Genomic DNA, 18,437 nt, shown 5'->3' with positions numbered 1-18,437 from the left:
TGAGGACATTCCTATTACAAAAATGTTGTAATGTCATGGAAGTGCCAAAACCCTTTTGGCTCCAGTTTCTCTCTGGTCATTTAGACCACCATTACTTAAAAGCTGAGTTCCCTATACACCCCATGGCCATGTTAAGTATAATTTGAGGGGCAGGAATCTTGTACAACTGAATTTTAGCTCTGGGTGGAGTTGCATTTTTTTCCTACATAACAAACTCTATAAACAACATCAGTTACTGTGTTTTGTGGCCCGTTCCCCTCCCCCGTACATTTCTCCATTTATTGCTGCATTGTCTGATGATAATGATATCTGCAGACCGTCCCACCCTTCACACAACCATTCACATCCTGAGCTGCCCTCATTGTACATAGCACATTATTATTAACACTACATTCCTCCAAACTGCTCTGACCCATAGTAGCATTGTGCACTCACCAAGGATGGACACATCAATCACCCCGATGTTACTGCTGCCTATATGTTGATCTTTTGGCACATTTACATAGCAGCGATATTGTCCAGAGTCTGAGGCCTGGGTCTTATTAATTACAACCGAGATGTTTTTTGCCGGCATCTTATACACAAAATTTAATCGGCCATTAAAACCTTCCACAATATTGGTTTCTCCATCTATGTACGTCATGATCTGCATGTGAAAATATAACAGAGAAAAGGGTCAAATCAATATTATTTTCCCTAAGGAGAAGTAATATAGCAGTTATATTTTTGTACATATGGAAAAGTAATATAGTAGTTATATTAACAGAAAAGGATGTGGTATTATAGAAGTTATAGTCTTACACATAGGAGGCAGTATTATAGTAGATATATTCTTGTACATAGGAAACAGTATATTAGTATATATATTCTTGTACATAGGGGACGGTATTATAATAGATATATTCTTGTACAAAGAGGACTGTATTATAGTAGTTATACTCCTCTACATAGGGGACAGTATTATAGTGGTTATACTCTTATACATAGGGACAGTATTACAGTGCTTATATTTTTGTTCATAGGGGTAATATAATAAGTTAAGTTCTTGTGCATGGGGAGCAGTATTATAGTAGCTATATATGTGTACATAGGGAGATTATAGTATTTACAGTGTATTCTTGTACAAAGGGGGCAGGATTTTCTGCATGCACAAAATTATAATAGTTATATTCTTATACACTGGGGATAGCATTATAGTAGTTATTTTCTTGTACACGGGACAGTATTATAGTAGTTATATTCTTGTACACGGGACAGTATTATAGTAGTTATATTCTTGTACAGAGGTGGCAGTATTCTAGCAGTTACATACTTGTACATAGTGAGCAGTATTCTAGTAGTTAGAGTCTTGTACAAAGTGTGTGGCATTATAGAAGCTATATTCTGAAACTTAATAGTCAATATTATAGTAATTATATTCATGTACCTAAGGGAAGTATTACAGCAGTTATATTATTGCACACATGAGATGTATTATAGCAGTTATACATAGGGACAGCATTATAATGGCTATATTCTTATACATAGGGACAATATGTATAATAAGTACATTCAAGGGTCAACTCATAGGATACTACGACTTCCAGCACACTCCATTCACTTTCATAGGAGTTCCAAGAACAGCAGAGCAAGTGTGCATATTAGTGATAGTTTTGTATGCAGTGGCCAGTATTGCAATATGTATATTCTCATACACAGGAGCAGTAGAGTGGTCTCTAGTAGAGATGATCGAACAGTAAAATGTTTGAGATTCGATTCGAATAGCCACTCAATATTCGACTATTCGATCGAATATCGAAGCCCATTATAGTCTATGGGAGACCATTCGACTCAGAAGGGTCACCAAGTCCACTATCACACCCCAGGAAATGATGCCAACACCCTGGAAAGCAACTGGGACAGCAGTGGAAGCATGTGTGCGGGCATCAAGTACTTTTATTATGTCGGGATCCCTGTCAGCTTGCGATATGTCAGAGCTGACATTTTCGCATAGGAATGCATTGACCAGCGTTGATTGGCCAGTCTACGGCCGCCTTCTCTATAATACTAGTCGGAGAGGGGTGGGGCTTAGGAGAGTGTGGGCGGGGAGTCTCCCCACCCAGTACCCACCCACACTCTCCTAAGCCCCACCTTCTCTATAATACTAGTCGGGGAGAGGGGGGCAGGGCGCTCTGAAACCCGGACCATGGACCGAAGTGGACCAAGAACAGGGAGCTGCAGGTAAGCGGACACCGGGGGTGTTGGGGGGGTGTTTGGGGTTTGTAGTACTAACACGCTCAGCTGGGCTATTCCTTAGTACTACTAACATGCTCAGCTGGGCTATTACACTAAGGAATAGCCGAGCTGAGCGTGTTAGTAGTACTAAGGAATAGCCAAGCTGAGCTAGTTGTGTTAGTACAGGAGGAGTAGCTGGAGGGATGGTTGGGTGTAGTGCAGAGCTCTTTCATCTCCGGTGTCTGGAGTAGTCGGGCTAACCACACGGGCTCTGCTATATCTCACTATAGGAATGCATGGACCACCACCCCACCTCCCCATATAACGGTCACCAACGAAGAAGAAGATGAGACTCCATGGACTGTTATACCCCAAACCATCCACCCCACCCCCACCACTCACCCACCCGAGTCCAACTCCCCCCCCCCCACTTTACTAGCTTTGGCAATGCCAAATATCTATTCGGACGTGCCAATAAAGCTTTTTTGATTTGATTTGTTTTGATTTGACCACCGTTGATTGGCCAGTGTACGGGTATTCAGGCAATCAATGCTGGCCAATGTATTCCTATGGGAAAAAGTCAGCTCGCGCATATCGCAAGCTGACAGGGATCCCGACAAGATAGAGCCCCAAAGAGTTGTGTGAGTGACATTCCCCCCTAAATAAAGGTTATCCCTAGCTAACCCCCCCTGTAGATCTGTCCCTGTCTCACATTCATATAGTTCACAGTCCCAAATTAGTCAAATGGTAAATCCACCATTCATCTAAATTGGAGGTTATCTGTTTCCAGCCGCCAATTCTTTTTTCCGATTTTTTTTCATTGCCTATGTTGTTTTAGTTCCTGTCCCTCCTCCCCTGCGCAGTTATTGGTGCAAAAAAAGTGCCAGAGAAGGTGGGAGGGGAATCAAATTTTTTGTGAGTTTGCCACCTGGTGTTCGATTGGAATCGAACACCTCGAACGGCCTGATATTCGATCGAATATCAATTTGATCGAACGCCGTTCGCTCATCTCTAGTCTCTAGTACTAGTTACTTTATGACATTATACCTGTGTCTGATCCTCCAGGGCTCTCTCGATGGTCCAGGTGATATATGGTTTTTCATTTGAGCTGCTTGAATACCAGACAGGGAGTGTAACATTTTGACCTTGTATCACTGTCACCGATTTCTGCTCCACATGAACTTCCAGCAGTGCCAGGGAACGTTCTGTCAGCACAGAGAGAAACATTTCTATGTTACCAATCAGTGTAAATGGAGAAGTAACAAGTCGGACAAAATTTATTTTATTGACAAAAGTAATTTAAAAAAAGCATAGGAAATCTGTTGCACAGTTTGCCCAATGTATGGGATACAGTTCAGTAGAACCCTCATACACAGAACATACACGATGAATCTTCCCCTTAGTACACATATAGCAATGTATATTTTTACCATGATGCTCCTGCTTTCTAAATACGTTGACTTAAGGCAAGTGTGTGCCGTGTGAAAAGGCAGTCTACTGTACAGTGACCAGTTTGGAACATATTCAGACTATATAGCCACATACACTCAGGTGGTGGTCACATAAAATACACAAGTAGTCACTAGACAACCGGAACTGATAGAAGGGCCAAATAAAAGTAATCAATACTTTATTGTTCTATTGGTTTGCATTTCACATCAGATACCTATGCAATGATCTCTAAGTATCCATCTACACTCCTGTACAAATTAAAATGGTATGTTGTATTATAATGTACTGTAATAAAGCAGAACCACTTCTTCAAGTGTCATTATATTTTAAAGCTGAAACTAAATTACTTTATTTTTGCCAATTGCACCTACAGAGCTGGGCACCCTTTGTTGTGTAGACTAGAAATGTTAATTGTGTGGTGTTACCATTTCTGTGTTGGTTGATGACACCAAACACATTAGGGGAAATTTATTAAGACTAGTGTTCTGTATGCCAGTCTTAATGAAGTCCTCAACATTTGCCAACTGTGCCTGAATTATCAAGAAGCACCAGACTCTTAATAATTCTGGCACACTCCCCTGCACCAGATAGGAAATCTACACAAATTACAATAGTGGCACGGACATTGCTTTCAGCCCCGCTTGCCTACTATCACAAAAAAGCAGTAAGAATGGCCCAAAAAGTGGGAAATGGCAAATCTTTGTCCCTGGTGTGGAGGGAATAGTAAATTCCCCCATTGTTCCGGGACTCTATGGCGTAACTACCGTGGTAGCAGCAGTAGCAGCTGCCACAGGGCCCGGGCCATTAGGGGGCCCGGTGACAGCCGCTACCGCTGCGTTTTTTTTTTTTTTTAAAGTCCGTTACGGGCCCTATTCACTTGCCAATCCTGGCTGGGCCGGGATCGGCAAGTGACACCGCGGGGCCCACAGAGGCTATCATTATACTCGGGGGTCTTTGCAGACCCCCGAGTATAATGATCGGCGCACCGGGAGGGGTAAGGTAACATAAAAAACAGTGTTACTTACCTCTCCACGATCCTGCCAGGCCTCCGTCATTCATGTCTGACGTCTCTGACGTCACATGACCCAGGCCAGCTTCCCGGGTCATGTGACGCCTGACGTCATTAAAGCTGGACAAGAGCGGACAGGACAGCTGACAGGAACAGGTAAGCAACTGTCTCTGTTCTTTTAATGGTTTTAATCCCCCGGGTCTCCGATTATTATACTCTGGGGTCTTTTCAGACCCCAGAGTATAATAAATGTTTATAGGTGTCCACAGTGGGACATATGGGGACACTATGGGGGATAATACTGTGTGTGCAGGGGACACTATAGGGGTTAATACTGTGTGTGCATTGGACACTATAGGGGTTAATAATACTGTGTGTGCAGGGGACACTATAGGGGTTAATACTGTGTGCATTGGACACTATAGGGGTTAATACTGTGTGTGCATTGGACACTATAGGGGTTAATACTGTGTGTGCATTGGACACTATAGGGGTTAATACTGTGTGTGCATTGGATACTATAGGGGTTAATACTGTGTGTGCATTGGATACTATAGGGGTTAATACTGTGTGTGCAGGGGACACTATAGGGGTTAATACTGTGTGTGCAGGGGACACTATAGGGGTTAATACTGTGTGTGCAGGGGACACTATAGGGGTTAATACTGTGTGTGCAGGGGACACTATAGGGGTTAATACTGTGTGTGCAGGGGACACTATAGGGGTTAATACTGTGTGTGCAGGGGACACTATTGGGGATAATACTGTGTGCAGGGCTTACTAAGGGACATAATAGAGTGCGGAGGAGGGGGTCAGTCGAGGTCTTCGGCATCGGTTTGGGGAGGGGGGGCCCCATGTCAAAAGTTCGCCACGGGGCCCCGCCATTCCTAGTTACGCCACTGCCGGGACTGTTATCCTGCAGGAGGAGGTTGCAGTCAGAAAGGGCCTTTATGAGGGTCCTGTGCTTCACTTCCTTATAAACATAGTGCCAAAGCAGATTCAGGGAATAGCCATCAGTCATTTAGGGCACAATCTAATTATAAGGTCTCACTGGAGACTGTGCACACTAGAGGTAACCATCAAGCAGTGGCTTAACTAAGAATGGTGGGGCCTCGTGGCAACATGGGCCCCACCCCAACATGCTTTATGCCCCATAGTGGCCCCTTTACACTGTATTATGCCCTATAGTGGCCCTTGCACACAGTATTATGCCCCATAGTAGCCCCCTGCACACACTATTGTTCCCCATTGTGGACACCCATGGACAATTATTATACTATGGGGTCTTTTCAGAAGTCTGGGACGTCACACAAGTAGGCCTGAAGCCTTCCGGAGCCAGGAGAGGTAAGTAACAGTTTTTTATGTTCCCTCACCTTCCCTGGGTTTCCACACATTATACTCGGGGACTGAAAAATAGAAGGGGAAGCATCGGTGGCCATGAGCAGGAGCCAGGATCGGTAAGTAAATAGGGCCTGCTACTCCAGCAGGTAATGGCCTATTAACAAAAAAAGAAAAATCTGCAGCAGTAGTGGCTGATGCCAGGCCCCCAAATGTCAGGGGCCCTGTGGCATCAGCTACAGCTGTTACCCCGGTAGTAATGCCCCTGCCACCAAGCTGTGTATCTCTCCTAAAGACTGTTCCTGTTTGCATCAAAAATTGTCTATGAGATTGCAGGGGTGTACAGTGCACCCTTTTACTAGTAAATAATAGCCTCAAGCATTACTCAAATCTCACAGAACATGTGGCCTTGTAGTGCATAGCAAACTATCCTAAGGATACAATTATTGTCACTGCACCAGCCATTTGTCCTAATCATACACATTCCACACATAATGACACCTGTCGGGGGTATAACACTCATCCGTCACCATAATAATAGCATAATTGGTCAGCTAAAAGCGCCTCCCTCTCAGTAACTAAAGCAACTAGGAATCAATAATTAACCTAAATAGACTAATCTGCTGCTGGAATGTACAGAACGTGAACTATTTAACTGTTAAAGTGTTGCAGTAGAAAATAGTATATAATATAATACCTGACGACCCTCATAGACACTCAATAGGTAAAATCAAATCTATTGGATTAGAAAATATAGTTTGCAAATGGATTGAAAACCGATTAAATGATCGTATCCAGGGAGTTGTGGTCAATGACTGCTACTCAGACTGGTCCTCTGTTATAAGTGCCCCCCTTTCCACCGCGTTCTTGCTGAGTCTGTTGTTATTTCATGTATTTATTAATGATATGGAAGATTAAATTAATATCACTGGCCATTTACTAATGTGGATTTGCGTGGAAAGTGACATCTCTGAATCTCTTCCCCACTCGCCTCTATTTTTAAACAGTGGGCACAGTGGGCAGACCGGGGCAGGAATCTACTGGGCTGGAGATGACCCAGTCCACCAGATTTACTATAATTCACGCCAGAAAACTAGCGTTAGTTATATCACATATCCAGTCAAGGATCTGCAACCAGGTGCTAGAATTACTAAGAGGCTGGAGCTTCTTACTAATTCTAGCAAGTCATGCGCCTAGCTGGGAATGAATTAAGACTGGTGTAAATTCCCCCCACTGTCTCTATTTTTGCAGATACCATGCTATATACTACAATGCAGTCTATGGTGGATGTACATAGGTTACAGGCCAACTTGGACAGACTGAGTGTTTGGGCATCCACTTGGCAGATGAGGTTCAATGATCTTCTAATCTGTGAGTAATTCGGTACAGTAGTATAGGAAGTCATAAACGTATATAAATATGTAATATGTACTAAGATAAGAGGACTTCTCCGCTGAGTTTATAGAATCCTATAAAGATTGTCTAACAGATTATTTGCAGCAAATTGTTGTACTATGTATAATGTAATGGATTATCTGATGGTGCATGAACATTTATGTAATATTGAAAAATTCACTAGACATCAGCAGTGACATCACTGGGAATGCTGCTTTTCAATTCACTACAGAACAGGGGTGACATCACTAAGGATGCAGGCTATCCATTCACTAGAGATCAGCAGTGACATCACTGACGCCAGGTTCACACTAGCATTTCCGTTTCTGTTCTTTGGGAATCAAAAAATGGAAACTCTATGCGCTTAAAAAGCGGTTACCCATAGAAAGCCACAGACCCCATAGAAGATAATGTGCCCGCCAGATGTCTGCCTGGTTTCAACCAGCCCTTAAAATGAACCCTATCCATTCAGTAAAGATCAGTAGTGTTATCACTGAGAATGCTGCCTATCCATGCACTAGAGGTGAGTGGAGATTTCTCTGTGGTGTATGTGCCATTATTGCAGTAGACATAGTAGAATAAAGAATCAGAGTTGAAACCTTTATAGAATAAACAAAAAATGAACGTCTCATTAAATATCTGCTACGGGATACACAAGACATCTTCCTCTAATGTGGCCAGTAGCAAATGGGAGCAAATGATTATTCTTATTAAATCTTTTCACATCTGTAATTTCGGATTATGACAGTAAGAGAAAAGACAGGACCGTGAGCAGTGCGCACAGCCGCCAGCACTAAGACGCTCCGCTCCAAAAGTCCCATCAAGATGATTAAGCAACCACCGAGGAAAGGAGCTTATTCTGCCTGGACGCACAGAAGTGGCTGCAGCGCACAATTTACGGTATTTAACCTTCACCGCGTGAGGGGACGTATCCAGGCTTGACCGACACTGACAAACCAATCAGCAGGAATGCAACAGCATCCAGTATGCTTGTAGATGCATCAGGGAAGGGAACAGTAGCATACTGTATACAGGCCTTTATTAGATGTAGAGTTAACCCAAACTGCAATAGGTTAAACTGCTACAGTCTGATATCAACATTAAGCAAAGTCATTTAAAAACTTCTTTTAGGCAAAGGCCCCATGTAGCGGGCTTCAGCATAAAAGCGCTGTGGGAAAAACACATCATAGTTTTTCCCGCAGCAGTTTCCATAGTCCGCAAAGGTTTCCTCTGAGGTTTTTCTGTTTCAATTATACCGGCGTTTCCATAGGTATAACTGATTTGGTGTGATTTCCGTATTTTTTTGCAAGGTGACTGTAAACTTGTTTTTTTTTCTGCGGCGTTTCTGCTGTGGACAAACCGCAGCGTTGGCACCATGTGGGGCCCCAGCCTTAAATAAGTTTTCATTATTTCTTGTTGTCTCCTGTGATAAGATACCACGCTGCAGCAGTTTAGCCAACTGCAGAAGTTCAGGTTAACTACATCTGTCACCTATAAGTGCTACTAAGGCGAAGTAGAAGGGTTCACAAGTAAAAGTTATATTTATGCTAAGGCCCCAAGTTCCAAAAAAGCAGCTTTTGCTGCATTTTTATGAGCCAAGGCCAAGATGTGGGAAGTATTTCTACCTTCTGCTCAATATGCTCCTGGCTTTGGCTCAAAACACCGCAACAAAATCTACAACAACAACAAAAAAGCTGCATTTCCGCAATGTGGAGCCTCAGCCGTACACTAGCTAATCCCAACCAGAACAATTGTTAATCAATGATAAACACATTGATCAATGCTTGTTGCATTGGGCTAGACCAGGGGTAGGGAACCTTTGGCTCTCCAGCTGCTGTGAAACTACAACTCCTAGCATGCTCCATTCACTTCCATGGGAGTTCCCAGAACAGCAGAGCCAGTATGCATGCTGGGAGTTGTAGTTTTGCAACAGCTGGAGAGCCGTACGTTCCCTACCCCTGGGCTAGACAGTACAATATATTTCCAATAGCCTGCATATTTTATGTTGTATAAGAAGCTGCATGACGTTTCACCTAACTGCATGCGATTACCACTTATTGCTGGAACACACCAGTACTTCGCATTATAAGCAATGGCAAGTGCAGGTGCTGCCAGGCAATTGGTGGCCACGCTTGTGGGTGAAATCAGCCAAGCTATTTCAGCTATCTTCCCCTACATACAAACATTCTGGAGATCACAGAACACAACACAGACACTGAGGTGCGGTATCCAAACTGACCTCAATTTTATTCTCACACAGACAGATATTTATAAACAATCATGATGGCTAGATGGCAAGTGGAGATGGGCGTACTGATTCCTCATGAGCCAAGTTTGACCCGAATATTCCAAATTGTTCAGTTTTTAACTAAACCAAATAAATGGCAGCAGGAACGCTTTAACCATATGGCCAACAGTGAAGCTGCACCAGGCCCTATGGTTGCCGAGGCCCCCTCAGCCGCCCCAGGTTGAGCAGGACATTCCCATATTTTGGGTGCTGTCCCGCTGTAAGTTATGTTATGTAAATGAATTCACCTAGTGGAATACGAAGATATCAAAAATATTAACCGCTTAAGTACCAAACCAATTTCTGGTTCAGGCCCTGGACACATTTTCAGGTTTTTTGTATGTGCGGTTTTGAGGCTATAATATTTTTATCATTAGGAATATTCAACTAATTTCTGCATCTTTTTTCGTCATATAGGGCTTTATTTTTATTTTGTTGTAATTTTTGTATGTTTTTAAAAAAAATTTAAAGGGATTCTACCATTAAACTACTTTTTTTTCTAATTACCACGTCGGAATAGCCTTAAGAAAGGCTATTCGTCTCCTACCTTTAGACGTGGTCTCCGCCGCGCCGTTCCGTAGAAATAACGGTTTTAACCGGTATGAAAATGAGCTCTTCGCAGCAATGGGGGCGGGCCCCAGCACTGAAAGGCCGATGAGCGTGTCCCCATTGCTGCCCGAGAGCTCTTTCCTGCGCCGTCTCCTTGTTCTGCAGCAACTCCGCCTCTTCTGGCTTCTCTTGCTCTTGTAGTTCTATAGAGGAGCATAGAGAGGCCACCCTAAAATGGCCGCCGGCCAGCTCCTGTATTGAACTGCAAGCGGCCATTTTTGGGTAGCCGCTCTTGCAGTTCAATACAGGAGCCGGCCAGCGGCCATTTTTGGGTAGTCACTCTTGGAGTTCAATACAGGAGCCGGCCAGCGGCCATTTTCGGGTAGTCGCTCTTGCAGTTCAATATAGGAGCTGGCCGGGGCCAATTTGGGGTGGCCTCTCTATGCTCCTCTATAGAACTACAAGAGCAAGAGAAGCCAGAAGAGGCGGAGTTGCTGCAGAACAAGGAGGCGGCGCAGGAAAGAGCTCTCAGGCAGCAATGGGGATGCCCTCATTGGCCTTTCAGCGCTGGGGCCTGCCCTCATTGCTGCGGAGAGCTCATTTGCTAAAACCGGTATTTCTACGGAACAGCGCGGCGGAGACCACGTCTAAAGGTAGGAGACGAATAGCCTTTCTTAAGGCTATTCTGACGTGTTCATTAGAAAAAAAGGTAGTTTAATTTAAATCCGGGAAAATGTGTCTGTTTTTTGCTTTTGATTTTTTAAAATAGCGTTTCCTCTTCAATACAGTAATTTTTATTTTGTGTGGCGTTATTGGAGATGGGGCTAGAACCTGTAATAAGGGAATTTTAATGACATATTATTTTCTTTATTTTCTTTTTTTTTTTACTTCTCTATTCATTTTATGTATTTATTTATTGATTTATTTATTTACATTGTGTCCCCATAAGGCCATAATAGACCTTTGGTGACATATGATCACAATTTTTTTTGGTGTGGGAGACTGATTTTCCCTGTAGTTGGGGCTGGTACATCTATCCCCAGGTTGTAGGAGGAATGCAGCCTCCTTCCTGTTACTATAGAGCTGAGCTGGGTCCTGTAGGACCCAGCAACTCTAACACACTCTGATCCCAGCGGATCATGTGACCGCCGAGGTCAGAGGGGAGCTACATCATGGTGATCCCAATAACTGTGTATGCAGTGCTCATTGAGTGTTGTGTACACAGCAATCGGGAAGGCAGAGACAGTAATAGTTACAGCCGGCTCCCACAAAATCGTGCAACTGCTGAAAACTGCAAGGACATATCGGTTCTTCTCAACCTGACGATAAATAGTCCTGGGTTTGGCAGATTCCTGGACAATACTACTTGTATATGTACAATACATACTGTAAATAAAGAAGGGGCTGATTATAGAGACAATTTACACAATTGTCGCTTCCATCTTGTGGTGAAAGTGGTTCTCCATGTACCATATTAGAAGCCAGGGCTAGGCATGGTTCATAAAGGAAGGGATAGTATGTAAGAAAGTATTTTATTTCTCTTTTTTTAATCCACTCCTAGTATTGGCTTCACAAACTGCAGAATAACACATCTAAATTTCACATGAGAATACTCCCAAACAGAAACTAAGGAGGTCATATCCCAGATATCAGGATTATTACTAGGGTCAATATTGTTAGGGGCAGATTGTAGACTCACAGGTCTCACCAGTGAAATAACCAGAACATTTTACTGTGCGGAGCCCAACCTGTCATTGTGCACATACCTGAGCACTGAATTCTGCACCTGTTACTCTAAGTGGCTGCGCCCTTCACCTTATATAACCAGGGTGGAGTTATAGTAACTCACATATAGGATATTCCAAGGTCCTTATAAACATTAACCACAGGTGATATTGAAATCATAACCCTGATACCTGATAATAGACCAATACACTGTCTACCAATAAGTATTTGGACACCCATGAAAATGAAGATATCTGCGGTGTCACACCTTCCACCATTAAATAGGAAACAGCATTGGCATTAGTCGCAGGCAAGATGCCACGAAGTGCAGAGTTGTCCAATTTCAAGAAAGGGGTAATTGTGGGGTACCACAGAAATGGTCGATCCTTAAGGGACATACTGTAACAAGCAAACTGAATTACCCAAAATCAACAGTGGTCTATGTGATTACAAAGTGGAAGTTGGACGGTAATTGTCAGAATGTGCCCCGAGTCGGCAGACTCCCGAAACTGGGAGATACTAGAGACTGACGGGTGCTGGCCAGAGAAATTTGGAACAACCACACCCAACCGATGGCTCACATACACCAGGAGATTCAACAGGCATCTGGGAGTATTGTGTCGACCAATACCATCCGTAAGGAAACATCTGCTGGGTTCTACTAACTATTGAATATGAATAAATGTTGTTTTTCTATTCTACCACACGTGTCCAAATACTTATTGGTAGACAGTGTATATTCTTTGTAAATGAAGGGTAAGTCTCTCTCAAGCCTCTTCTCTGGTCATATACATAAGAACAGAAACTGACACCACCACTGGCAGGTCCAAACCAAGTAGTCATTTCATTCATACAGAAGTCCACTCTATTTTTCCCATTCACTTGGAAGTCACACGTGCCAAAGCTTTGATCCAACATTGTATCTGATTACGTATGGAGTCTATACTGTGAATATGCACTATGAACAGAGGGTGACAATCTTGATGCTGGAAGGTGAAGAGCAGCGCTCCTCTGTATGTCCTATATGTCACCAAATCCTTAATCAGGAAAATGATATGAAACATAATCTTCTAGAAGGAAACGTAGCAGGAAAATGAAACATCGCCCTCAGGAAAACCATTCAACTGACTTCCTGTTATGTTCTTGAATTATTATAATGTTTACCGTATGACCCGCAGAAGTTATAAATTCCAAAATATCATCTTGAGCCTAACTTCAAGGATCAGTAACCCTGAAATACCAGTAACCTGGCAGGATCTGTCATCTTCAATCACCAACCTCAAACAAACGATAATAAAGAGCAATAAAACGTATGATTCTGTATTCCAATTCAGACACTTTTAACTAAATTTCTTCCTGGTCTGAATAGTTCTCTGCACATCCCTTCCCCCAAAACTGTATGTGATTGAATGGAAAACACTTATTTACAATACAATAACCCAAAAAATTTGAACATTGTTTAGTCCCTTGTAGTAGGTGGATCCAAAAGGAATTGCGCTTTCAGAAACTACCCATCTAAAATTAATATGGTTCCTCTCCCTTTGCTGAGTCGGATGTGACTGAAGTATAGAACACTATATAGCACCAGAATATATGAACACAGCTTCAGATAAGATTGGAGTGTGGAACATGATGTGATATGAGAATTGTAAAGGCAGTTCTGGAAGTGATTGGATTTAGAACAGGGGGGTAGCTATAGAAAATTCAGAGGTAGCAGCTACACCAAGGACCTGGTGTTTGTGGGGAGCTCAAAAGTTCCTCCACCATACAGTATAAGGGTACATTCACACAGTACGTGTCCCCGAATCTGTGGCAGATTCCGCCTCTAATCTACCTCCCATTGCTTTCAATGGAAGACAGAGATTGTAGCAGGATGCAGAAAAAAAACAGTGTCCTGCTTGATCTTGCCATAGAGTCAGCCATAGATTCCACGGTTAGGGGGTCCTTGCTCATTAGACCCATTCATCAGACCTAAACAGCAGAAGAAAGCCAGGATGAAATGCTGTATTGGTATTCCGTCATGGCAATCCGTTGGAGGAAAATGAAGAAGAATTTCTCTTAAATTTCCACCATGTGAACCTAGCCTAAGGGAATACCATTATAGTAAACAATACATGATAGGGGCCATGTTAAAGATTTTGCATTGAGCCCACATTTCAAGGTACACTTTAGGTTTAGAACATTATGTACCAGTAGAATTATGAATACTGCTCTGGATACAACAGGAGTATAGAACGGAATGTAACAATATAATTGTGAATGCAAAGAATATAATATAGAGTTTTACTGCAGCAGCCAGAAAGTGTGTAAATGGGTCCTAGTGACTCATCTCTGACCTGTGTGGGGGCTCTTAGACTCATATAAAATATTATAATGTTGTGCACTTCAGGGTTCATTATGGGTAACCTATATTGACTACAGTGGGCAGCAACACTGGGCACTGGGCCAGAGCTTTCATCCATCCATTAGCTGGCCATTACCATTAATGCATTAGCCTGGAGGTGGAGGGCTTATTTTCTTTAGATTGTGCTGCATTAACGCGATGCCACTGCCACAAGGTATAATATGACAGAGTTACTTCCTGCACAATGAGTGAAGATCAGAGGATACAGCTTATTGTTACCCAGAAATAACTATCACATGCAGAGAGAAAAAACATGGGATGGGGGAGAGGAGGGGTCTGAATGGAGGTATGACGTTATGAACAAGCTATATTAGGTGGCAATGCATTTCATGGTGCAAACAGTATTGTAAGGTGATCACAGAATGGTAGACAGTGAAGAGTCAACTGTCAATTCATCAGATGAAGTGAATTGTGGTCAGTGCCCTAAAATATCATAAGAAATCTTTAGGCCGAGCCCCATGTTGTGTAAACACTATAGAATAGGAAAAAAAAAACAACGCAGCATTTTACAGTCCCTGCAAAGTGGTGAATCCCATGTAGACATTGCAGGAAAATGCACACAGTGGACATGCTGTGATTTCCAAAATCGCCACAGTTTTGTAAATTGCAGTATGTCGATTATACCTACGGAAATGCTGGCAGTTTCACTATAGGTGTAATTGAAGCAGAAAGTCCACAGAGGTTTCCTCTGTGGACTTTCTGTGAAAAGCACTGCAGGAAAAATCACAATGTGTTATTGCCCTGGTTTTTGCCGCAGCCCTTTTTATGCTGCGGCTCGCTATGTGGGGCCTTAGCCTTAAAGAGGACCTTTCATCAGATTGGGCACAGGCAGTTCCATATACTGCTGAAAAGCCGACAGTGCGCTGAATTCAGCGCACTATCGGCTTTCCCAATCTGTGCCCCGGGTAAAGCGCTATCGGTCCCAGTTCCGTAGCGCTTTACAGTCAGAAGGGCGTTTCTGACAGTCAGTCAGGAACGTCCTTCTCCACAGCAGCGCCTATCGTGCTGCAGTGTGTGAGCGGGAGGGGAGGGGGCGTTCCTCCCCGCTCACACAGTACAGCGCGATAGGCGCTGCTGTGGAGAAGGACGTTCCTGACTGGCTGTCAGAAACGCCCTTCTGACTGTAAAGGGTACCGGCACCGATAGCTCTTTACCCGGGGCACAGATCAGGGAAGCCTACAGCATTCCGAATTCAGCGCACTGTCGGTTTTCCAGCAGTATATAGAACTGCCTGTGCCCAATCTGATGAAAGGTCCCTCGACCCGTCCTCTCCTGCCAACTATCGTCCCATCTCTCTGCTCCCGTACGCCTCAAAACTTCTTGAACAGCATGTCCACTCCGAACTCTCCTCCTATTTCTCATCCAACCTGCTCTTTGACAGACTACAGTCAGGCTTCAGACCCCATCACTCCACTGAAACTGCCCTAACAAAAGTCACTAACGACCTGCTAACCGCCAAAGCCAAGTGCCATTACTCTGTCCTCCTCCTCCTCGACCTCTCCTCTGCCTTTGACACAGTTGACCACTCCCTCCTGTTAGAAATTCTCTCATCCCTTGGTATCTCATACCTGGCCCATTCCTGGATCTCCTCATACCTCACCGACCACACATTCAGAGTCTCCCACTCGCACACCACCTCCTCACCACGCCCTCTCTCTGTAGGTGTCCCCCAAGGCTCCGTCCTAGGACCCCTCCTGTTCTCCATCTACACCCTTGGCCTGGGCCAACTCACGGCTTTCAGTACCACTGCTATGCCGATGACACCCAAATATACATCTCTGGACCAGACATGACCTCCCTGCTGGCCAGAATTCCAGATTGTTTAGCGGCCGTAGCCTCCTTCCTCTCCTCCCGCTTTCTCAAACTCAACATGGAGAAAACAGAGTTTATCATCTTCAGCCCATCCTGTATGGCCCCTCCACCTAACCCATCTATCAAAGTTAATGGAACCACAATTACCCCTGTCCCACAGGCCCGATGCCTTGGGGTAACCCTGGACTCTGACCTATCCTTCAAGCCACATATTCAAGCCCTCAACACCTCCTGCCGCCTCCAGCTCAAGAACATCCACCGAATTCGCCCCTTCCTCACCCAGGAAACTACCAAGATGCTCGTCCAGGCCCTCATAATCTCCCGCCTAGACTACTGCAACACCCTTCTCCATGGACTCCAAGCAAACACCCTCGCCCCCCTCCAGTCCACCTTAAACTGCGCTGCTCGCTTAATCCACCTCACGCCCCGATCTTCATCGGCTGCTCCCCTCTGCCAGTCCCTCCCCTGGCTACCTATAGCCCAGCGAATTGAGTTCAAGCTACTAACACTAACATTCAAAGCCATCCACAACCTGGCCCCTCCATATATCTCTGAACTAATCTCCCGCTACCTGCCCACACGTAACCTCAGATCCTCCAATGACCTCCTACTCCGCTCTTATCCATTCCTCACACAACCGTCTCCAAGATTTCTCCCGTGCATCCCCCATATTCTGGAACTCCTTACCAAGACACATAAGACTGACCCCCACAATCACAGGATTCAAGAAGGCCCTGAAGACTCACCTATTCAGGAAGGCCTACAACCTCCAATAACACTATCACCGCACCACCATCTGTACAGTCTCCCCCTCTCCTTCTGTCTCTACCCCCCTTCCCTCATAGATTGTAAGCCCTCGCGGGCAGGGCCCTCTACCCCACTGTGCCAGTCGGTCATTGTTAGCATTATATCTACCTGTATATTCTGTGTATTGTATGTAACCCCCAAATGTAAAGCACCACGGAATTAATGGTGCTATATAAATAAATAATAATAAATAATAATAAAGGTCCCCTTTAAAGTCAGTTTTGCTGGATGGAGTCTATATTGGTGTAATGTATACTAAATCTACCAAATGTTACACAATGTTTGATCAATTTCGTGTATATATAAGTGATACCATTTCTATTATTCTTTAATATCTAAGCTTTCCACTTGAGTGAGAGTGTGACAATTTAGTGACTTTTTAAAGGATTTTGGTCATTGGAGATAATCATATGCCTGAATAGCCGTTTTAGAAAAGACCCCCCCCCCCCCCAATTTTATGATTTACCAGTAAAACAGATATGCTAATGAGTCCCTCCGTGCATCCTGGGCGTTCCGTGCACCCCCCTCCCAGCATTATACCTTCCTCGCGCCCATCTCTATTGCTTGTGCTCTATAAGTTCTACTCCTCCTCCCTGCGAGTAACCGCCTCCAGCGTCTGTATTCTCAGCGGTAGGGAATTGAAATCTCGGGCATGCACAGTAAGCATACCCGAGCGCCATTTTTTTGTGGAGAACTGGAGTTCCTCAAGAAAATTGTAAAAACTCTATTTTGCCATTTTCTTTTTTTTACTCCAGAGTTCCAGAGCACTGGACTTGATAAAGGCCTTCTTCCTTGTCCTTTAATAAACTGAAGCTTTTTAAGGCTAAGGCCCTACATCGCAGAAATGCATTTTTTGTTGCAGATTTTGCTGGGGTTTTTTGTTTGTTTTTTTTTTTTCAAAGTTAGGAGTGGCTTAAAAAATAATTGGAAATATATAGGAAGTACTTAAACGTTCTCCTTCTGGTAAATCTACTCATGACTTTGGGAGCCTTCACACTGAGTTCACGCTCCGCTCATTCTGAACGTAAACTCGTTCAGAATGAACAGCGTTAAAACAGATCGGATTGATTTCTATAGGTGCCGGCATACGCACGCTACCAATTGAAATCAATGGGAGGCTTTTTTACCTATTGCTTTCAATGTGATACGCGCGTATCACATTAACAAGACATTCCCTAGAATCCCCTCCACTTTGTCCTTACTGTAAAACGCTGTGATTTTTCCCTGCAGAACCTTTCATAATACAATGATACATCTTTTATGGGATATAATTGCTCCACCATTGCAGACCATTCTGATAATACAACTCTATATATTATTATTCAACATTGTTCCTTAAAGCAGGACATTTCCTCCAGAGTTCTGCTTATCTTCTCAGGAAGCTGTGCTCAGGCTGATAGACTCGAGAAAAGAGCGGCACATCTGCACCAGAACAATGTAACCTC

General features: G+C 43.8%; 1 protein-coding gene across 1 annotated transcript in view; it reads right to left on the bottom strand.

Annotated features, from left to right (window-relative positions):
• The window catches only part of ESAM (endothelial cell adhesion molecule), a 69,833-nt gene that overhangs the window by 15,301 nt on the left and 36,095 nt on the right, over positions 1 to 18,437 (bottom strand). The window contains exons 2-3 of the mRNA XM_075280090.1: positions 3,262 to 3,419; positions 436 to 646 (exon numbers count right to left, since the gene is read on the bottom strand). Of these exons, the coding sequence (XP_075136191.1) occupies positions 436 to 646; positions 3,262 to 3,419 (369 nt within the window). The remainder of the gene's footprint in view (positions 1 to 435; positions 647 to 3,261; positions 3,420 to 18,437) is intronic.

The sequence above is a fragment of the Leptodactylus fuscus genome, chromosome 6 (assembly GCF_031893055.1).
Source record: "Leptodactylus fuscus isolate aLepFus1 chromosome 6, aLepFus1.hap2, whole genome shotgun sequence".
NCBI lineage: Eukaryota > Metazoa > Chordata > Amphibia > Anura > Leptodactylidae > Leptodactylus > Leptodactylus fuscus.
This window is presented reverse-complemented; position numbering and strand designations above follow the sequence as displayed.